The 24,854-nt window shown below is 22.6% G+C and overlaps 1 protein-coding gene across 1 annotated transcript in view; it reads left to right on the forward strand.

Moving 5' to 3' along the window:
- Positions 1 to 12,575: 12,575 nt before the first annotated feature.
- LOC134829043 (methylcytosine dioxygenase TET-like) overlaps positions 12,576 to 24,854 on the forward strand; it is a 54,287-nt gene continuing 42,008 nt past the window's right edge. Inside the window, exons 1-3 of the mRNA XM_063842035.1 lie at positions 12,576 to 13,025; positions 14,102 to 14,654; positions 14,712 to 14,870. Coding sequence (XP_063698105.1) covers positions 12,604 to 13,025; positions 14,102 to 14,654; positions 14,712 to 14,870 — 1,134 coding nt within the window. The 5' untranslated portion in view covers positions 12,576 to 12,603. The remainder of the gene's footprint in view (positions 13,026 to 14,101; positions 14,655 to 14,711; positions 14,871 to 24,854) is intronic.

Raw genomic sequence — 24,854 nt, forward strand, 5'->3', positions numbered from 1 at the left:
CGCCGAAAGGAAATTACATTTCTTTTTCACATTTATCACTCATCCATGGGACACCAAGACAGTCATCCAAACAAAAATCAACAATAAGTTGCGGTTTTATTTTTTTTAATTCTTAAGAATTTCGTCCTTTTCTCACAAAAAAAAATCCTGACAAAAAATAATCTCTTTTTTCACAAAGAAACTTAAAATAAATCTATTTTTATCTAAAAACACGCAGAAAAAAAATCTCCCGTTTTAATCAAAACAAATCAAAAAAATATTGATTTTCTCGTCTTAAAATATTCAATTCGATTATAAATACTTGACAAAGCGAACGATCACAAGTAATTTAATATTCGTGTGTATCCCGCACGCACAGTGTGTAACAGAATTAGAGCGTAGCAGATACTGTCAGGACAATATTTTTTATTTAGGACAGATTTTAATATTTTATGAAGATTATTAAATTTTACGTCTTCAAACATTTCAACAAAACAATTACTTCTCGAACAAAAAAATTGATAAAATATTTCTCTGTGCATGGAAAATTTTTCAGAGGTTTTCGCGTATTGATGCGGGAATTATTATTTATTATTATTATTATCGGAAACTGAATAAAATTTTCATGATATTAATTTGACGTAGATTTGAAAAATATTATTATCGCTTGAAATTTATGGATTTTTGATTATTTTTTGTATAAATAGCGTATGTTCGATTTTGTTGTAGCATAATTTTTATTTTAAAAATTATTTTTTTTATTTTTTTAATATTCAAATTTATTTTTTTTTATAATTCAAAATATTTTTTTAATGAAATTTTGTAATTTTTAAAATTAAATTAAAAATTAAAATCAAAAAAAAATTAAATAAATTAATTTTATTAATAAAAATTTATAAATATAAAATATTTATTTTATTAAAAATTAATAAATAATTTTTTTATAAATTATATTTTTTTAAATAAATTAAGAAGAAAATTGAATTTAAATTAAATTTAAAATATTAATTAAATTATTAATAAAAATTAATTAAATAAATTTTATAATTAATTTTTTTATTATAAAAAATTTAATTAAATATTTATTTCATGTTTTAAAATAAAAAAAATCAATTAAAAAAAAATTTTAAATTTAGAATAATTTATTAAAATTTATAAATCAATTTATTTAATAATTAAATTAATTAATTAAAAAAATTAAAATAAATTTAAAAAATTTTAATTATAAAAATAATTTAATTATAAATAAAAAAATTAATAAAGAAAATTTATTTAAAGAAATTTTATTTAAAATAAATAGAGAAAAAAATTGCAAATAAAAAAAAATAAATAAATAAAGAAACGGTAGAACGAATTTCTTTTCTTTTTGGCCATAAACATAATTAACATAAACAGTTGCATGCGATTATTACAATAAAAATTAAATAAATTTCAGTACGAAATGCAGTCTTGTGTAAAATTTTTATATAAATTTTGTGGCAAATGTTTGATGATTATCCTTCGTTTGTTGTTGTTATTTTATTTTTTCGCTTTCGTGCAAAACTTCCATATACACAGAAAAATATTGGCAACATACTTTTGATTCTTTTGTTATTTTATTTTTTTTCTATCATTTTATAGTTAGTTTTATTTTCTTTTCAACAACAGAAGGTCCTCTGCACGAAGATCAAGAGACAGACATCAAAGCTATCCTTGCATGCATGCGTGTTAGTGTGTGTTTGTGTACCGAAGGATGTGAAAAAATATACGTAGCGGATGTATCCAGGTCATTGCCTTTGTAATAAATAAACTTTTTTTTTTTTAATATGTATTTATTTAAAAAAAAATATGTAGATATTATTATTAAAATCAAGCATATAACGTGTGTGTGTGTGTGAGTTCAGTGCGTGTTTAAGGATAGTTTTTAGTTAGTCGTTCGTTGCATTTATCTGATAAATAAATTTATGTGTATGAATTGCGAGTGAGACGCAATGATGCTGATGTTTAGATAAATTTTATAATGAAATCCCGTACGTGGCATTTATGTAGGTACAGCACATGTCATGCGAGAATATTTTAAAATAATGTATTTTGATAGAAAAAGGATCGCTTGTGCAGCGACGAATGTATATATGTATAAGATTCATGTCAATGCAGCGTTAGAGAGGAATGCGTTTTCTTGTTTAAATTCTAAAAATAAAAATATTTGATTGAAATAAATTAAGTTTTTCTTTTTCTTTATATTTATAATTTTTGAGTCCAAATTTTATTTTTTTTTATTATTTTTAAATATAAAATAAAAAAAAAATATTTTTTTTAAATTTTTTATTTTTATTTTCTTATTTAAATTAATTTTATTTTATTTAAAAAACTTGAGTAATCTCAACTGACAGATATTTTTTTTAAATTTATTTTATTTAAAAAAATTTAAAATAATTTAAAATAAAATTTATTTAATTTTTAATTTATTTTATTTAATTATAAAAAAAATGTTTTTAACTTTCTTTAATATTTTTTTTTTGAATTAAAAATTTTAATTTTTTTGATGTTCTTTTATTTGATATGATAAAAGTTTAAAAGGTAGATTTATATTAAATTTTAAAAGTAAATGAAAATTTTAGTACTAAAAAAGTTAATTTTAATCCAAAAATTCAAATTTTTAATAATTAAAATTTTTAGCTTTTGATAATTTTTCATCAAAATTATTTTTTTTTTTCGAATTTTTTTAAAAAAATTATTAGAAGGAAGTAACAATATTTTTAAAATTATTTAAATAAAAAAAACTTCCAAATTTCATTAAATTTTTGTAAATATTTTAAAAGCAAAATTTTGAATTGCAAAAAAAAAATATTTTTTTTTATTACATTTTCTCTATATATTTTAAAAACATTGTCACCTCTCTTAAAAACATCAAAAATTATTTATATAAAAATAATTTAAAAAAATTAAATTAAATTAAAATAAATTAGATTTAATAAAAAAAATAATTTTTAATTTAAATTTAAATAAATAATTTTTTAAAAATAAATTTAATTTAATTTTAATGAATATTGAAAAAAAAATATTTTAATTTTCTGTAAGTTCTTTGATATTAAATTTTTTATTTTTTGTAAAACTTTTGAGTTTTTAATTTATTATTAATTAAAAAAAAATTGTAATTTTTAAAAAAATTAAATTAAAATTAAAAAAAAAAAAATTAAATTGTTTCCAACACTGAATTTTAAAGCCTTTAAAATTTTTATAAAAATATTCAAACCTGAAAATTTTCAATTTACGAATAATTTAAGTTTAATTCTTTTGATTTTGAACCTCATGAGAAAAAAAAAATTAATTTAAATCAATCTTATCAAAAATAGCATCCCTCTCTACCGCCATCATCATCCGTGACAGTCTCTGTTGTTTCAAATAAAAACTGCATCTAAAATCCTCTCTAAATAAACTGTATGATCCTGATTATGTGAAGATTATTTTTTTTCCTTTTGCATCTTTTTCGTCGCTGCACATCTACGAAACAGAACGCGAGATAGATCTATCGTCTCCCATAAGGACACGTGACGTGCCAACGACGAAGACGAAGACGATAAAGCTCTCGCTCTCTAAGGATAAAAATGAAAAACGGATATGCATTTTTGCCGTACCGAGTTCGTTTTACGTATTATTACTTCATCACAGGACAAAGAAGTTACATGAACAGAAATTCGTAGAGAACGAGCCGTACGAAGGATAATGATATGATGAAGAAACAAAAACACAGTGAAGAAGAACGTTTTCGGGAACAGCTGCTATGTCATTATTATTATTGTTATTATTTCTCCCCGCTGCATGGCTATGGAGGTACGGAGCATGCAACTAACTATTAAACGACAGTTCCGCGCAATATGCCATCTGTAGTACTCGCTCGTGTGTAATTTTTTCCTTTTTTTCGTCGTTCGAACACAAATACATAGAGAGCGATTCGTGTCAGTGGTGGCAAAAGAGAGCCGAATGTCTCTGTAGTGGTGTCGAGTATGGGGCCTGTGGCGTTGTACGAGACCTCATCATCGTCGACGACATTTGTTTTGTTGTTGGTAAGCAAAGCTCAGTTGTTGTGTTTCTTTCGTAGGGTGATAGTCTACTATATTGCACACAATTCAATCAATTTGTTGTGTATCAAAAAATATTAAAATAAATTAACCCTCGACTCTACAAGACAATTAATTTTTATTAAATAAATAAAAAAAATTAGAACAAAGGTAAAAAAATAATTTTATTAAAAAAAAGTGAAAATGTGAAAAATTAAATTTAAAAAAAAAAATTAAAAAAATAGGAAAAGCCTCAAAAAATAAAAAAAAAATATTTTAAAAAAATTCTAAAAAAAAATAAAAAAAAAACAATGACGGTGATAATTTCTCATCTCCATTCACCGCGAAAAAAAAAATTCTGCTTCACGAGAGAATTATGACAAAACAAAAAAAAAAGATGCATAATAATGTGAAAGAAAAGAAATAAAAAATTATTGTTAACGATGATGACGAACGACGAGCCAAAAAAAAAATTACAAGGAAGAAACTGCCAAGTGAAAAACTAATTTAAACTTTTTCTTTTCGCGCGTCGTATTTACGGACGACGACGAAAATTTCTTGATACATTTTTTGTTACTTACTTCGTACAAAAAGGAAGAAAGAAGAAAAAATTTCTTTAAAAAAAAAACTTTTCGTTGTTTTCATCTGCTTTCGTTTTTTAGGTTTTCTATACGGGAAAAGAAGAAGAAAAAAAAATCAAAATTTAAAAAAAATTCTTTTTTATAATGATAATAATAGTTAACTTGGTGTGTGTGTGCGAAAGTACATGCGAGAGATGCTCATTGTAAATAAATCGGAAATGTGTACAATATAAAAATAACGGTAATATTGTGAACAGCCAGCGGATGAGAAGAGAAAAAAGGAACAAACTATGTGGAAAAAAGGACTTTAAAGTCGTTTTTTATGGAAAAAAAAATTACTTTGGGATTGTGGTTTGAGAGATTTTGACAGTTCGGGATTTGACAGGTGTCAAAAATTTATTGAAATTTCAAATTTTGAAGAATTTTAAGTTCAAATTTTAAATATTTTTATACAAAAGTTTGATTTTTCTGAGTTCATAATCAACAGTTTTCATATTTTTAAGTTAGTTTTTTAACAATTTTTTAGAATTTGAAGCTCATTGGAGACAAATTTTGCTAAAAATTGCAATTTTTATTGTTAAAATTATCAAAAAATTTAAGTTTAACCGAAAATTTTGACAGCTGTCAATTTGTTTCTTCAAAAAAAAAATTTTTTTTAACATTTTAAAGTAAAATATTTTCAAAATTGAAAGAAAAATTCATAAAAAATAATAAATTTTTATAAAAAAAAATATGATATTTTACATTTTTATTTAAAATTAATACAAAAAAAAATTATTATTTTTATATGAATTATTCTTTCAATTTTGAAAATATTTTACTTTAAAATGTTAAAAAATTTTTTTTTTGAAGAAACAAATTGACAGCTGTCAAAGTTTTCGAAATAATTTAAATTTTTTAAAGGAGCCTATAAATTTTAATTTTATTAATTAATTAAATTAATTAATTAATTTTTTTTATTAAATTGAATTTTTTTTCAAAATTTAGGAAAAAATTGTTTGAAAAATATAAATCTAATAAATTAAAAAAATAAACAAAAATTTAAAAAAATAAAATAAAAAAATTAATAAAAATAATTAATTAAATTATATAATAAATAAATGAACAATTTAAAATTAAATAAAAAATTTATGAAAAATTAATTAAAAAATTTAAATAAAAAAATAAATTAAATTAAATAAAATAAATTTTTAATTAAATTTTAATAAAATTTTAGATTTTAATAAAAATTTCTCACCTGTCAATTTATAAAACTGACAAAATTAATAAATTAAAAAAATTAAAAATAAATAGAAAATCTCTAAATCCTTGAATCCTCAGCCCTTCTTCCAACTACAAAGTCATTCATTTTCATAAAGAAATTTTTATTTTGTTCCAACTTTTATTCCTTCTCTTCGTAAAATCTCCTACGATTTAATACTCATTTTTTTCAAAGACAATGCCTACTTTTCTATCATCCTTATGCCTTATGCCATCAGAAGCATAATAGTTGAAAAATAAGGATAAAAATAAATAAAAAAATACGTAACAATGCACAACTTCTCTTTCTCGTTTAAATTGATAGGAGGAAGGCACACAAACTAGAAGAAGAAGTGAAAGAAAAAAAAATAAAAACAATAAAAAAATGAAGGAAAAAATGAAAGATGAATGCGAAAATGAAAGAAAACCCTTTTGTTTATTCACGTTCTTTTGTGTTTTTTTTTTATTTGCAAATTCTTCGTTTATTATTTTTTTGCAAAAAAAAAAAAAAAAAAAAAAAAAAAATATGGAAATCTGTCAATTTCCGACAATTGTGTCATCATCATCATTAAAAAAAAAAAAAAAATTAGACACAAAGATTTTTTTCCCACACCACCGAAAAACATCCCAACTGCCGAAAAAAAAAGTCAAACGCACACAAACAAAATTAAAACTTCAAACTCATGACTCATCCAATTTAATTTTTTGTACAAAATAATACTATAAATTTATTTATTGTTGTATGATACGCATTAACGAGGACTCGCATCGCTCCCATACGTTTATAGCCGTACACAACGATTTTAGCATTCAACAACGACATCACTACATGAAAATCACGAGGAAAAAGCAACAATATTTTATTATATTAGGAAAAAAATCGATATTATATAAAAAAAATATGAAATCTACGCATTATTTGTGTGTTTATTTCACGTAATTTTATTCGAGATGGGAATAGAAAGGAACAAGATGACATCATCTTGATTGCCATTGAATCTCAAATCAAACAAAAATCAATGAAGGAAAATTATTTCGAATTATTTCGTCGAAGAATGGGAGAAAAATGAATGAAATTTACGCCGAAATCCTCCTACGACGAGCCTTTGTTGTAGATTTTTTTGTTTATATTTGGAACAAACACGAGAATGCTATTTATAAATTTTACTACGAATGTCCTTCCTCCTTTCATCGTTCATCGCCATACGAAGCAAAACAACAAAAAATGGCGGTAAAACGAGCCATGACTCATTTTCTCAATGGATTTTAATAAAATTCATTTTTTTAATTACAAAAAAGGAGACAAAAATAATTTTTTTTATGACTCAAAGACTTTTCATCATAAAAAAGGAAGAAATCAAGAAAAAAAAAAGAAAAGTAGCAAATATGTAAACAACTAGCTAACAACTTCTTGTTTACACGCTTCATTGTGTGTTTTTGCCTTCTTACACGCACCAACACAGCTACAAACACAAGCCAATGCGCGCGCATCCAAGAATTTTCCGGCTTTTTCAATAACAAAACAAGACACGAACATGAAGCGAGAGAAAATTCGAGAGAGAATTGAGAGAATTTTTTTTAGAGTGACTACTAATGAGATAAATACGATGATACCATCTTAAAACCATGTCTGTATTACCTGTTTATTTGCCAACGACGACGACGAAACGACACGACTTTATGACTTGATGAGGTTGCAGAATAGCATTTTTTTATCTATTGACGTTGCTCAAGTGTTTTTCTTCTTTTCTGCTTCTTTCGTTGGAGGATTTACATGTATGATGCGTTTAGATGAAGTTTTCTTACCGCATTTCGGAGAAAAAAAGTGGTTTTATTATGAAAATTATTTTTTTTTGTTTGATTTGAGCTGAAATTAAAAGAAAAAATTATTTTGAGGAGATTTTGATTAAAATTTTACTAATTAAGTGATTTTTTTATTGAAATTCTTACCGCTTTTTTATCGGTTTTTACCACATTTTTGCCAAATATTACCGATTTTTATTAATTTTTGGCATCAAAATAATTTTTTAAAATTTTTTTCTTGTAATTTAAAAATTTTGCAATTTTTCATGAACAATTTTTGGTAGCTTTAGGAAAAATTTTTATCAAATCTTAAACTTTTTTAATTTTTGAAAATATTTCTTACCACATTTCGAAGAAAAAAATGCGGTTATATAAATTTTTTCTTAAGAATTGGTCCTTAATGGACTTAAAATTAAATAATTTTATGAAATAAAAATTATTTTGATTAAAAATTAGTTTGCCAAGTGAATAACCATTTTCTTATCGTACCGTATTTTATTTATTATAATTTTATTTTATTTTTTTAATGTTTTATTTATTTTTTAATTTTTATTTATTTATTTTTTTATTAATTTTTAATAAAATTTCGCTATTTTAAACTTTTTGAAGAAAATAAATTATTTCAAATATAAATTTAGGAAAAATTTAAAATCTATGATTATTTTTTTACGTTATCTCATCAAATTCTAACCAAATAAATTTACTTTAACTAAATTAATTTAAATAAAAAAATCATAATTAAAAATAAATAAAAAAATTTAATTAAAAATTAAAATCATTAAAATTTATTAAATTAAAGCAATTTTTACACTTTTTTCTTAAAAAAAAAAACAAATAAAAAATATAAAAAAATAAAATAATAAATAAATAATGAAAAAAAAAAAAATTATTAAAAATAATTTAAAATTAAATAAATTAAATTAATTAATAAAAATAAAAATTTATTAATTTTCGTATTTTTTTTTATAAAATATCTTTTGAAAATTTAATTTTAAATATTTAATTTTTTAAAAACTCACCTGATCATTAAAAAAAGCGGTAATATCACAAATTCCCTTATTTTCCACGTTGACATCCTCATTTCTTGATAATTATTATATTTTGTTTCGCTCCTCATTAAAAAAAAAATCTCCATAAAAAAACCATGCTGTGTAATGGAAATTTTTTTATAGTAACAACAACAGAGTAGTGACAAAGGAGATAAAAAAACGAGATTTTTTTTCGCATGAGTCAGCAACTATACAGTTACAATGCAGCAATGTTTAGCACGGAAAATGATGTGCAAACGGTTTTTTCCATTCACTCATTCATTTGAGCTTTAGAAACGTTTGCCGAAGCAATTGAAACAAATCCAGGAACACACATTCAACTTTTCCTGTTTTCATGTCATTTTTACCTCTTTTTGTAACTTTAACAAAGCCGGAAAAAATCATTTGAATATTTTTTTGAAGGAAAAATGACAAAAGACACAAAGAGAGAAAGAAAAACAATTTTTTCTTGCCTATTTCGCGCTACAAGGTACAATTTTCCGCACACACGCCAGGAATAAAGAATGAAATTGCGCTGAGAATTGACTTTTTATAATTTGAATTTTTATAACATAAACTATATTCATAATAATACGCCGCCGCGTGTCTTTTCAAAAAAAAAAATGAAAGTCAAGAAATTGAAAGAAACTAGATTGGATGTGTCGTCGTTGGCGGAACGGTGTTCAAGTAAACCAAAGACGAGATGAAGAAAAATAATGTTCAAATCATGCATAAGATGAAGCAAAAAAAAAAAAACGTTCAAGTTGTCGCTCAATATTGTCGTTGTTTGTACGAAAAAAGGAGATGAAAATACGGCAAATGTAGTGTTTAAAGGACTGTGAATGTAACATCGACGAGCGAGTGAGGAAAAAAAATATATATAATAATATTCGCACATGAATATAATAATAACAACAACTATGCACGGAGAAAATTTTTCGTTTATTTTTTTATTTTGTATTTTTGTGTGTTTCTTGAAACCTGAGCGCGCGCGGATATGAATAAAATTATATGAGGAAAAATTGAACGATTGCGAAAAGTTGAGTCGAGAGGAAAAAAAAAGTAAATTTTTGTCAACATACAGTTTGGTTGAAGCTCATCTACGTACAAATATTATCATCGATTCATATTTTTTTTTATGTCGTGTGAGTTTTTAGGGAGGGTCACGTGACTATTTTTTAAGGATTTTGTAAAAATTTTCTTTTGTTTCATTGGATTTTAAGCAAAAAATATTTTTTAAGGAATATTTCTTTAAAAATTAAAAAAAAAAGTTTTTTTGAGCTTCAAATTTTTCATGAAAATATTAATTTTTATATTTAATTGGTCACGTGGTTAGTTTTGCCAAATTTTGAATTAATTATTTTTTTTCATTAAATTTTATGAGATTTCGGATTTTTTATTAATATATTTTTAAAATTTTTAAACAAAATAATTTTTGAGCCTTTATTTTTATTTAAATATTAATTTTTTAAGTTATTGAGTCACGTGGTTAGTTTTTTCAAATTTTAAAGAAATTTTTATATCAATATCAATTTGAAAAGTTTAAAATATTTTTTAAATATAATTTTGATTAAAATAAATTGTTTATCCTCGATATTGACCTTTTTTTTTTGAAATTTTATCAAAAATTAACTTTTATTGAGTCACGTGACTTAAAATTTGAAATTTTTTATTAAAAATCATATTTTGAATACCAAAAAATATATTTTTTGAAGTTTAATTGTTTTTAAGAAGAATTTTTCATTAAAATAATCTTTTCAATTTCAATTTGAGCTTTTAAAAATTTATTTTTATCGAATCTTGAATTTTGATAAGTGACCTGAAATTTGTAATTTTTAATTAAAAATAATAATTTTAATAACAAAAAAAAATTTTTTTTTTTATTGTTTTTAAAAAAAATTTTTAATTAAATGTTTTTTTAATTTCAATTTAAACTTTAAAAAATAAAATTTTATCGAAATTGATCATTTGATGAGTCACGTGACCAAATTTAATAATTTTTAAGCTTTATTAATTATTTTTTTTATATTTGACCTTTTTGAAAACTTTTAAAGCTCAAATCTCTCATATTAGCATTTAAAAAAAAAAAAACAAAAATATTCCCTGCCTAATCTACTGAAAAAAATGAAAAAAAAAATATTAAGTGACTCTTGTTAGTTTTCCAGATACTTGAAGCCGCACACCTCTCCTTAAAAAAAAGTACACGACAAAATTTTTCATCCATTACCCTCTTGTTAAATATAAATTTCAACTTTGAATCTCTTTTTCTCCGCTCTCCTTTGACACCTCTTCGACGAGCGCGACACAAAATTGAAATGCAAAGAATTGAAATAGAAAAAAATTTCATGTATGAACAATTTTTTCTCGCTGCTTACGTGATATGATGATGATTATATTACAACAACAACAACAACAACCAGGACGATAACACGTTGATTTTTGAGCACTTTTGATGAGAAAAAGACATTTTCCTTTTTTTTCGTAACAAAAAAAAATAATATTTATTTTTATGTATTTATAGTTTGTACGACGACATCCCGACACAATATAAAAATATTGAATTTTTATCTTCAGGGGCAAATAAATTCAAAAGATTTTATTATTATTATTTTATTACACATCGCAGCGACGACATGACACGCCATACGCGCGGATTACGAATTTTATTTTATTTTTTTTTTTAAATAAAAAGGATACATGGGACCGGGGAAACGAAATGAAATGACGATGAAGTAATCACATCAATTGTCAATTTAATTTTTTTTTCGTACTCAAGGCGATAATTTTTTTTTGACACTTTTTTTTGCGTAGTTGAAATATTGAAAAAAAAATAATTTGAGTGAATCATAAAAATCTTCAATGATCAGTGGTTGAGGCTTTTCCTATTAAAATATAAATTATATTAAACATGAGTCATCTTATCCTTTAACATATATATTTACATTTGTGTATGGAACGTACAACGAGCCCAATGATTGAATAAAAGCTAAAAAAAATTTTATTCTTTGATCAACTTTCATCCGTTCCACAACTGTTGTCGTTCTTCTAAAAAAAATAAATTAAAAAAAAATAATAAATAATAATTTAAATATTTTTATTATAATTCCAGATGCCGATAAAATCATAAAAGACATCATATAGAAAAAAAAAATCGAAACAAAAACCAAAGTATTCGTTCTTAGTTTATAATAATTTATTATTTCATCTAATTTATTAAAATTAAAAATTATTTTATTTAAGTAACTTATTTATTTTTAATTATTTATTTAAATTATTAAATTCGTGTTTCAAGTGTTTTTTTTATTAAATTAAATTAAATTAAAAAAAAAATATAAAAAAATAATTTATTCAACAAACAACAACTTTAGTCCTTAAAAACTAACCGTACAACAAATCAACAAAGAAACAACAAAAAAAGAGCGGAATCCAGTCAAATAACACAACAACTTCTAACTAAAAATAAAAGTTCAAAGAAAAAAAGTACAAAACCCAGGAAAATTTACGAGAATTTTACAATACACACCAAAAAACCGTACAAATATTTAACTAAAAGTTATATCATTGCCGTATTTTGCACAAAACTTGCAGTATTAAATACTAAAAAATTAATAAAAAAATAAAGTGTCCGTGAATAAAAAGTACAAAATTTTAAAAATTTAAACAATAATAAAAAATAATAATAAAACAAGTACAAAATCAGTGTTTAACCATTTTTACAAATTTTACAAAAAAATATATTGAAATAGTTACCTGGAAATAATTAAATAAAAATAAAAAAAATAATAAACCAAAAAAATTAAATTATTGAAAAAATAAAAATTTTTAGACTACCTCAAAAAAAAAAAAAAAAATACAAAATTAAAGAAAAAAAAAATATTTAAAAAACTATTTATAATAAAAACTAATAGAGAGAGACTATGACAATGTTATACAATGAGTACAGCTGCCGAGGAGTCTAGTGACCAAAGTTTACCGAGCTTCTCGACATTCGTGAGCGACCTGGAGCCGCCCGTGTCGTGGGGTTACTACGATCATCCGGATCGCATTAACGCCGATGTCCTAAATTCGCAAAACAGTCAGTCGCAAAGTAGCGTTACGCGTCCTTGGGAAATGGATACCAAGGATGGCAGAGGCTTCGAGCCATATCCGAAGCTGCCCTCGTTCCAGAGTCAATTTCAACCGTTTTCGGATCCGTCACTTGTGCCAGATCCGATGCCGGCGCAACCAATGCCCGTACCCGTATCGCCGAGCAGTGCGAGTCCCGTTAGCAGTGGGCCGTTGACGCAACTCACGCAGCTAACGCCGTCGCCATTGACGACGATACAAACGGGAGGATTTACACATACCTTGACTGGGTGAGTTTTTTTTGAGGATTTAAAATTTATTTTAATTTTTTTATTAAAAATTTTTGAAAATTAAAAAAAAATAATTTAAAAATATAAAAAGTCACGTGATCAATTTTTAATTTTTAAAGAAATTTACTATTTTTTTATGCCAAAGTACATTTATGAATTTATGAAAATTTGAATTTTATTTAAAAAATAATTTTTATAAGTCACGTGACCTAAAATTTGTTTTATTTGAAAATTTCTTGTTTTAAAAAAAAATTTTAGCAGTTTTAAATAATTTTTTTAAATTTTTTCATAAAAATTTACATACGATTTTATTTTTTTAAATTTTTTATTTGAGTTTTTATCAAAAATCAACATTTATAAAGTCACGTGGTTAAAATTTTTAATTTTTAGCTCTAAATAAATTTTTTCAAATATTAAGAAAAAATTGAATATTAAAATTTTTATGAAAAATTTTTCTTTAAAAGAATCTTTTGAGCTTTCATACTAAAAAGCTTGAAGTTTTAACAAAATCTGATTTTTCTTGGGTCACGTGACTAAAATTTTGAATTCTTAACTAATTTTTTAATAATTTAAAACGAAAAATTTTAACTTTGAAGGTTTTTTTTATCAATATTTCATTAAATGAATCTTTTGAAGTTTTATATAGACTTAAAAATTTAATATTTTAATGAAAATTAACTTTTCATGAGTCACGTGACTTAATATTAATTTCAAATTTCTTTATATTAAAAAAAAGTTTTAAATATTTTTTTATAATTTATTTAAAAATTTATGATGAAAAAATTTAATCAAATTTTATAAATTACAATTTAAAAAAAATTAATTAAAAAAAAATTAAAATTATTTAAGAAAAAATTTTTTAATAAAAAATTATTTAAAAATTTATAAATTTTTTTATAAATTATTAACAAAATCTGTTAAATTAAAAAAAAAATTATTTAAAAAAAATAAATAAAAAAATTTAACTAATAATTTTAATTTAAATTAAAAAAAAAAGAAAAAATTTTCGTTAAAAAAAATTAAAATTGACCTTTTTTCAACTTTTTAAACATTTTTTTACCTCAAATCCATTTCAGGGTTTCATCATTTCAACCACTTCAACGCACTTACCCCCTTGTGCCTGCCCCAATTCAAGCACGTGACATTCCCACGATCCAATCTCAGTACTTGGAAGAGCGTCACATCCAACTGTACCAACCGATCACGACATTCTCCCAACCCTCTGTCGTAACTGTGCTCAAAAACGAACCCGCCAACTTCGAGTTGAACCTCAAGAACGGCTTCAATCATTTCCAAAATCCGGGACACCAACAAATGACGCAAATCGACACAAACGGCTATCACATGAACGGCAACGGCATCACGGATATCAACAAGATGTCGGCTCCCGTTGGTGCGATGAAGCAATCCGAGTCCCCGACGCCCGTCATGCCAACGCAACAACGCAAAAAGGAACGGAGAAAAATGCGCGCTGTCTCGATGGAGTCTAGCGGCGCCGATTCCGAAAGTGCAATGGACACGGGAAATCATCCGGGACAAGTTGCGGCGGTATCGAGCACTGCGAACTTCAAAAGTCCCATGCACAGTTTGAGCATGAATGACGACAGCACGCAAGATGGCGACAAACAGGTAAGTAAAAAATTGTGGATTTTGGTGTGCAGATTCCCGAGTATGGCTTAAATTTAGCTTTATCAATTGTTGCAGACGAAGAAGAAGCGCAAACGGTGCGGCGAGTGCATCGGGTGTCAGCGCAAAGATAATTGCGGCGATTGTGCCCCATGTCGCAACGACAAAAGTCATCAAATTTGTAAGCAAAGACGCTGTGAAAAATTGACGGAAAAGAAGGTAAGTTGAAAAAAAATTAAAAAATTAAATCGTGCAAGTAAAAAATTCAAAAATAATTCGATTTTAATCACGAACATTTGTTCTATTAAAATTTTTTTGTTCGAGCCAACCACTTCTCGACACTTACTCCGAGCATCGACAGACAGATGTGTACAACAAAAATGTTCAAATATGGCGTTTTTTCACTCTGGGTACCTATGTTAACATCAGATAGAGAGAAAGAAATGATTAAAATTGAACAGATGCGTCTAAAAAAAATTTTTTTTTTCGAACAAACAACAAATAAATAACTTTTAGTTGAATCGAAAGAAAAAAAAAAGAACTTACCTTTGGGAAAATTTTTTTTTTTTGAAGAACTTGAAGAAATTGTCCCTTGGAATAATTATTCAAACAATTTGTTACAAAATTTTTAATCCACATATATTGCGTAATGAGAGTTGTATGGAATATCCTTCCTTCCTCTTTCTCTTTTTTTTAGTTTATTTACTTTTCGATCGACTACCTGCTTAATTTTTAAGGCGCGACGGAAGTATGAAATATCACCTTTTGCGAAAAAAAAAGTATTGTCAACACTTACCTTCGATGAACGGTGAACGAAAAAACAGGAATAATTTGTAATTTCCGGTTATTCCATAGGTGATTCGATTCCAATTTTTTTTTCACTCGTATGTCTTCTTGAACATTTTTTAAAAAATTTTTTAATGAAAAAAAAAGAAATTTTTTAAAAAATTTAATTTTAATGAATTTGAGTTTTTTTTTCAAGAAATTAATTAAAAATCAAAATTCTTTAATAAATCTATTTTTTGTTTTTGTCTAAAAATAATGAAGTCGCAAAAAAAATTAACTTGAACATATGTGATACTTTTTAATAAATTTCAATGAATCTCATTTTTATGAACATTATGTTTTTTGTTCGGATAGGCAAGTTGCTTGAGTAGAGCAATATTTAATAGTGATGAATGAGTTTTTGATCGTTTTATGGACTGTCTGTGATGAAAATTGTGAAAAATTATCATTTAAGAGTTAAAGCGTCGATTTATTAATATTTTTTTCAAAAATTTAAATTAATTTAAATAATTAAATTTTATTTTATTTTAAAAATTTAATTATATTTAATTTAAATTAAATAAATTTTTTAATTAAAAAAATAATGAAAATTAATTCTTTTAAAAAATTAATTTTTTTTTTTAAAATGTTAAATTTAATTTAATTTAAATAATTTGATTAGATTTTTTAATTTAAATTAAATAAATTTTTTAATTAAAAAAAATAATAAAAATTATTTCTTTTAAAATATTGAGATTTTTAATTATACCTATATTTTGTTAAATTTAATAAATTTTGAGGAATTTCCTATTTAAAAAATTTTCTTAAAAAATTTTTTAAAGAAAAAAATTTAAAAATATTAATTTTATTTTTTTTTTAACAAGAAAATTTTTATTAACGATAAAAAGTTAAAAAAAAATTAATAAATAAAAAAATTTAAAAAAAAATCTCAATTTAAGTAATAAATTTTAAAAATTTTTTTTTTTTTTTTAAATAAATTTAAAAATATTCAGAATTTTACATTTTTTAAAATATTTTAGAATAAAATTTATCATGAAAAAAATAAATATTTATTCAAAAAAATAATTTTTTATTCTTAAAAAAAATTTCATAAAAAATAAGAATTTAACAAAAAGTAAAAAATTATTAATTAGGAATTAAAATTTTAATTTAAATTATTTTAAATTAAATTAAATTGAATAAATTAATTTAATTAAATAAAATCATTTTTGAAGATCATAAAGAAATTCAAAATTTAATTTTAATAATTTTTTACAAATTTTTTATTTTTTCTAAATTTTTATTTATTTTTATTAATTTAAATTCACGAAAAAAAATAAAAATTTATTTAAAAATCCGCTAATTCCTCAAAAAATCTTTTTCACCTCTTAAACTAAAAAAAAAAAAAAATAAAAATCACTTTTGTACATTTGTTCCGAATACACTTCCATTCCATTTGCTTCAATCATGAGCTTCAATTACTTTGTGAGCATTTTTTTATTGGATAATCTCGTCGCACAACATTTTATGAGAATAAATTAGAGTAAATGACAATCGAAACAACAACAAATCTGCTTGCCAAGCACATGAAAACAAATTATTTTTAATCATATATGATGACAACAATTTACTTTGATAAACTTTCGAGACGACTTTTTTCTAAAATAAAAAAAAAAAAATATTTTTTTATTAATAAATTTCAACTACTTCCGAGTTATTTATGTAGTTTGTGAAATAGAACTTCCTCCTTTAGAAATTCAAAAAAAAAAAAAAAAAATCAAAAGATGTTTCAAAAATTTGTCACCACGACCCGGCGTTAAAATCTATTCTTCTCCTTTTCTTTGGGATTTTTTTTTTAAATTTTAATAGAAATCGTCTTAAAGGTTCTTGTTTGTGTGCTTTTCATTGTTATTTTGTTCACATTTTTGAACAATAGCGTCTCGGATGGCGCAAAAATAGACATTGTTCATCGGTCTGTACAATATTATCCTCTGTTGTTATTTCGTCATTTCGTGAAAAAAAAAGTAAAATATTTCATAAACTCGACGAGAGACACATTAAAAATGAAATTTTTCGTTTATTTACTCGCACACACGGACATTTTCTTCCTTTTTTTTCGTCGTACACAGATGGAAACTAGTTTTATTATTATTATAATATCGACTTCAATTTGTTACGGACACTGCATTTGGTATGTGAAGTAAGCTGTTTTTTCAGTTGTGCACATCTGTCGGGGTTTCTCACTTAAATTACACTTTTTTTCGTGTACGCCACACGGAGCATGTACACGTGTACGATTGAATTTATTTTATATCAAAAACATTTGTGAATTGAAATTTTTTGTGCGTGTGTGCGAACGAGTCCTGATGCCGATGAAAAATACGAGAATTCAGCAGAGAGATAGGACACGCGTTAACTAATACTTTTTTGGCGATAAATTTAATTATTTTTGTGTGTGTCGCATTTTTCATGTCGTTCATTTTAATTCTCGGGGAGAAAAACGATGAAAAATTATTTTATTTATTTTTTTTTTAGTCAAATTGCAAAAATTCGAAATCAAACGAAAAATCAAATGTACTTGAAAAATTCGATGATCAACTCGAAAATTCGATAAAATTGAACAAAAACGCAACAGAGAAGAAAAAAAAATAGGAGCACAGCTGTTTTTACACATTTTTAACATTATTACTTCTTTCAATCTAATCTATTTCTAATTTTTTTGTTCGTCTCTTTATTCGGTGATTCACACACATGTCTTTCTCTCACACAATATTTTTCAGTTTTGATGCGATCAATGCTTTGTAGGCAGGACCAATTGTGATTTTGAGTCTTTTGTTTCATTTTTTGATTCAGAAATTGTCACCTTTGATGGATTTTTGGTTGATTAATGGATTGGAAGTTATTAATTTTATTGATTTTTGATTTATTAAATAATTATTTTATTTCAAAGAATTAAAAATCATCCGAAAATTATGTTCTTGTCTAAAAAAAAAAATTAAATAAATAAATAAAATAAAATAAAAAATATTTTAAAAATAAACTTTTCAAAAAAAAAAATTATTAAATTTTTAATTTATATTTTTTATTTGTTTAAAAATATTCAAACTAATTACGATTAATTAATTTTATTTTTTTTTTAATTAAATTAAAATTATATTTTTTCAAATTAATGAAATTATTAAATTAAATATATTTAAAAAAAAATAACTTAAGAATTTTTTTGATTTAATTTAAAATTTAATTAATTTTATTAGGTATGTAAAATTTTATTCAATTTTTTTTTAAATTCAAATAATTAAATTTGTTCTTAAATTAACTGAAAATTAATTATATTTCTTTAAATATCGAATTTCTTAAACAAATTTTTAAAAAATAAATTCTTAAATAAACCTTTTTAGTTTGAAAATTTTTTTAAAATTATTAAAAAATGTAAATTTTTGGTTTTCTGACCAATAATTATTTTTTATTAATTTTTTTTAATATTTTCTAATTTATTATAATAATTTTTAAATCTTAATTTAAAAAATATTGAACAAAAATACTTCAAATTTTGTATTTTTTAGCTGTTTAACTTAAATATTTTTAAAACTTATCAAAAATTAAAAAATTCTTGAAATATTTTTAAATTAAAATTTAATTTTGTATATCATTCCAATTTTTTGTTAAAATACATTAATTTATATTTAAAAAAAAAATTTTAAATAAATAAAAAAAAAAAATAAAATAAAAAAATAAAATAATTTTTTTTTTAAAAATTTTTTTATAAATCATTAATTAAATTAATAAATTTTTATTTTATTTTATTTAAAATTTTTTTTAATTAATAAAACATTTTTTTTCTAATATATTTAAATTATATTTTTAACAGATTTTCCTCCCAAACCAAAACAGGTCAAAAAAAAATTGAAAAATCATCTAAAAATCCCTCAATTAATCGCTTAAACTCGTTCCCGCCTAAAAAACCACCTTTCAACACAAAAAATCTAATTCTAAAGATTACAAAGTGTGCCTGGTGTCAATTTTTTTTTCCTTTTTTCAACTCAACCGCTACTGAATAAAAGGAAAAATACAGCAAAGATAAACATCGAACATACGGAAAAAAAGTAGAACACGCAAGCTGCTTAAAAAAAGCGCAAAAATTGTTCAAAAATTATATTTATTATGTTTATTAATGCTGTGTGACATTTGGATTTATTGCCCGACTTTTTATATTTATTTTTATGTGCTTAAAAAAATTTTTTTTTTCTTTGTGTAATGATAATCTATTGATATTGATTTCTTCATATCATGAGGAAAAACAGACCAACTCCTGTTATCGCAATGTTTTCAAAGTAAATACAGCTCGGCGAGTTAAAAAGTGTTGATTGCCAGGTGTTTCGATATTTATTCACGAAAGAAACCTCTTTTCACGAGACCTTCTTTGTTTCCTGTGATGAAGCACTTTTATTGATTCATCCAAAGGATATTGACCTTTTTTTACTATTTCATCCTTTATTAAAAAAAAAATAGAAAAAAAAAATAAATAAATAAAATTTCCTATTAAACAAACAAAAAATATTAATTTTTAATTGTTTTTCTGTCAAATTTTTTGATATATTTATTTTTCATATATTTATTCAAACCCGAAAAACAACAAAACTCATTAAAAATATCGAAACCGTTTGGAAAAAAATATTTTTTCGATGAGAAATGTAAATAATAATGACTTTTATAATGTCTCTTCCGTCGTAATGTTTTTTTATGTTCATTTTTTGATGTCCGGATCACAGATGTTCGGTTTTCGTTCGAAGGATGCGTCGTAGAAATTTAAAAATTTCTGTAAAAATTATTATTTAACTGAAAAAAAAAATAAATTAACAAATCTCCGTGTTTCCTTTTCGACTCTTGTTGCATCGCGATCATCCGAAAAATCTCCCGGGAACGGAAAAATGTCGAAAAATTAAAAAAAAAAAAATAAATAAATAAAAGAAGGATAATAATAAAGTTAAAAAGACGTCAATAAAATCTGCTTGATAAAATCAGTGATTAAAAAAATTTTTATTCTTCGGCGAAAATCCTTGATTTTTTTCCGTTTTATACATTTTTTTTTGTTTGCATTGGAAACCTTATAAATTTATTATTATTACGCTACGCGAAGTGTGCACGAAATACTTTGCGCGTCGTTCGTAAATTGTCGTTAAGTAATATTTTACGGCCGCCTGCCACGACTTTCGTTTTCATTAAAAAGTTCAATCTTTACAACGTTCATTATCGCAAAACTTTAGTAAAAATCAATAATTTTTTACTGCTCTTTGTGCTTAATTTTCGTCATTCATGGCAGTTTTCGAGTCAAGAAGCAAAAAAAAAAAATAATTTCTTTTTTTTTTCTTCGCTCTCTCTTAAAAAATATTAATTTGGCGTCTCGTAAAGAACGAGCGCGATAAACAAGTGGAAAAGAAGACTATTATTATAAATAAAATAAAAAAAAAAGAAAAAAAAGTTTTTTTTTATATTTTTCCACGCCGCACCGATATTCGCGATTTTTAGTTGTTTCCTTATGTATAAATTAGATTTTTTTTAAATGCGAACAGAACACACAAAAAATATTTTTTTCTCATTCCACGTCATTAAATTTTTTGTTCGTCCTTTTTTGTTCGCGCGTACTGGCAAACGATAAATACAATAAATTAGAGAAAAATCTAATTATAAAAAAAAATTGTGTGTACACGTGTTAAATATCGCCTGTTTTCCATATACAAAAACGCGACACGACGTCTCATACGATGAACAAACAAAAAAAAAATTTTTTTTTTACTCGCTGATATTATTATTTTTATTGTTATAATTTTAGAATGTACGCTTCCTTAACGTTGGCTGCTGACTCTTCAATAAAATAATATTATTACGCATTTTTAAGTATTGTTTCCGTGTGTTTTTTTTTTCGTTTTCTGTGTGTGAAAGAGACGAAAAAAAATACATAAAGAAGATCTAATACACGCAGCACTTTCGCACGTTTTCTGTCCGTATATTTTAATAATAATAATATTAAAATAATAAAAAAAAATACATACAGAAAATTAAAGAACCTTTATGTGTGTCGTTCGTTGATTGCGACACATACATACAAGTGCAAAAAAAAAGAAAAGAGAGGAAAAGCGAAAAGGCAAATAAAAATTTAGTAGGCAATTAAATAATTTAAAAGTTAGATTAAATTTTTCCTCGCTGCCTATTTGTTTGAATGTGTGTGTGTTTTCTGTTCGAAAAAGGTAATTTGGTATCGATGTCAAGAGAAAATTATGTGAAAATTATTTTTTTTTTGTCATTTTAGTTTTAGAAAAAAATATATAATTAAATGTGTTTTAATTTGATTTGATAAGGAGATTAATTTTTAATATATTTATTTAATATATTTTTTTATTTTTAATTATTTTTAATAATTTATTTATTTTATAAAAATATTTTTTTTAATTTAAATTAAATTTATGATGAAAATTGAAAATTCATATTTTCATTATGAATTTAATTTAAATTTAAGGATTTTTAGAAAATAAAAATAAATTAAAATAATAATTATTAATATTTATTTTTAATTTATGAATAATAATTTTGATTCTTTTTATTAATAAAATTGAAGCAAAAAAATTATAAAAATCAATTAAAAATTTAATATTTTTTTTTATATAAAAATATTTAAAATAATTTTATATATAACAGCTAAAATTTTTTTCAAGTAATTTTATATATTTTTTTTTTATATTTTAATATTTTTATATTAATATTTAAATTAAATTTTTTAAAATAATTTAAATAATTTTATTTTTAAAAATGTTTATTTTTTATTTAAAAAAATTAATAAATATATAAAAATAAATAAAAATTATTTAAATTAATTAAAATATTATTAAAAATATATTTTTTTTTATTTAAAAAATTTTTTTTTTTTTAAATAAATAAATAATTTTATTAAATAATTTTTTAAAAATTATTTTTTAACATATAAAAATTATTTATTTATATTTATTTTATTTATTTATATTTTTATTAAAATAATAAAAAAAATTAATAAATATTTAAATTTAATTGAAAATATTTTTTTTAATTTTAATTTTGTTTGTTAAATAATTTAATAATAATAATAAATAAATAATTTTTTGAATATTTTTTTTTTATTTATTTTTTAAATTCATTTTTTAAAAATAATTTTTACAAAATTGTTATTCATAATAATATTCGGTTTTTTTCACATGAAAAAAATTATTTAAAATTTTTATTAATTAACAGAAAATATATTATCATTAAAAATTTAATTTAAATAATAAAAGTTAACTAATTATTATTTTTATTTTAAAATTATTTAACAACAAAAAAAATTAAAAAAAAAAATATTTTCATTACTTTTAAAATTTATTAAATATTAAAGAAGAATAAAAAAATAAATATTAAAGAAAATAATTTTTTTTTTTTTTTTTTTTTTTTTTTTTTTTTTTTTTTTTTTTTTATATTTGAACAAAAGAATAATAATTATATATTTTTAAAATTTGAAATACAAAAAATAATTTTCCCTTAAAAATCTTTGACAAAAACCATCATTTTCTCCTCTAACAATTCTGCAATTAGTGCCGATTGTCTCTTCTACTGCAAACTTACGCATCAAAGCGAGCAGCGACATAATCTGATTACAAGACTCACACACACACACACTCACTCACGACAATAAATTGCACATACTTTATCATTATTATTATTTATTAAATCAATAACTTCATTTTATTTTCCTTTGATCTACATTAAAACTGAGTGAAAATGCATAAAATGGAATTTATTTGCTTTTGTTCGTAAATTGTGCGTATGTTAAATGGCTCGAATCCATTAAATTTTATTTTATTGATTGAACGAAAGCAAAAAAAAACGTAAAAACGGCGTCCTTTAAAAAAAAAAGTAAATAAAACAACAACAACAACTATTTTCGGCTGTATCTGAACATTAAATGTAGTAAAAATCGATAATTTCTAGAAAATCAGAAAAAAAACAACGCACACAAAATTTTTACAACTTTACCATTAAACACGAGACGTACGACCGAAAAACTTGAACTTTTTATATTAAAAATATTTTCGGCGTATGTCGTGCACGGCAAACTGTATAATCATCATAATATCCTGTTTTTCGTAGCGTTTCGAGTTTTCGAGTCGGTTTCGAGTCTTGTTCGAGTTAGAAACGTGATTATTTATTTTGAATGTGCCGTATGAGTTTTTTTTTTGCGTTTGTGTGTGTTTCTGTTATTCTAACTGTGTTTCTGCGAACATTTCACTTCACGGCACTACTTCGGAGTGAATCTATGCACGCGTCGTATGGAAAATAAAATAAAACTAGGGGAGTGTAATTGCATTTTTAGACTCAATCATCTTTTGTGTGTGTGTGTTTGTGTGGATGTGAGCGACGTACATGACTCGGGATGCCATATTTAGTGTTTTGTTGGCATAGTCAACGTTTTGTGTTTGGGAAAACATGAAGATCTCTTGTGCAAAAAGATGGATGTTATGATAGTCCTGATGCTCTGTGAAAGTTTTAAGAGATTCATTTTTGAATTATTTTAACATTTTTATTAAAAAATTTAAAATTCAATGAGAAAATATTAAAATTTTTAAATAACTTCTCAAAATTCATCATAAAAATTTCAAATTTTATCTCAAATTCAATGAAATTTATCGAAAATTTTCAAAAATAGTTACAGAATCTTATAAACTCATTAAAAAATCTTCAGTTTTTTGTCAAAATAATAAAAATTTTCCAAATTTGTTAAAAAATCTAAAAAATTTTTTATAAAAACTAACAAATATTGTCAAATTTTATTAAAAATAATTAAAGAATCTTTTAAAATTATTAAAAAATATTCAAAAAATATTAAAAATTTATATAAATTACAAAATTTCCTCATACATAAAATTATAGTGTTAATTAAAATTTTTAGAAATTTATCGAATTTCATAAAATTGTCTTTAAAATCATAAATTTCTTGAAATCTATTTCATTATTTTGTTAAAAAATCTCACTTAAATAGAAAATTATATCAAAATTTTTAGATTTTTTAAAATTTATTTGAAAAATAAAATTTATTAATTTTATAAAATTTTTTAATTAATTATTTTATTTAATTTAATTATTTTAAAATTATTTTAAAAAATTAATAATAAAATATTTAATAAAAAATTTAATTATTTCAAAATTAATAAATAAAAATATTAAATAATATTTTATTTAATTTTATTTTATTTTATTAATATAAAAATTTATTTTATTAAATTTTATTTGAAAAATATTTTTATGAATTTTATTTTATTTCAATAAAAAAATTTTTATTTATTTTTATTTGAAAATCTTATCAAATATTTTACATAAATTTATAATATTCATTTAATTTAATTTAAATTTTTAAAATTTATTTTTAAAAATTTGTGG

This window comes from Culicoides brevitarsis, chromosome 2 (genome assembly GCF_036172545.1).
Source record: "Culicoides brevitarsis isolate CSIRO-B50_1 chromosome 2, AGI_CSIRO_Cbre_v1, whole genome shotgun sequence".
Taxonomy (NCBI): Eukaryota; Metazoa; Arthropoda; class Insecta; order Diptera; family Ceratopogonidae; genus Culicoides; species Culicoides brevitarsis.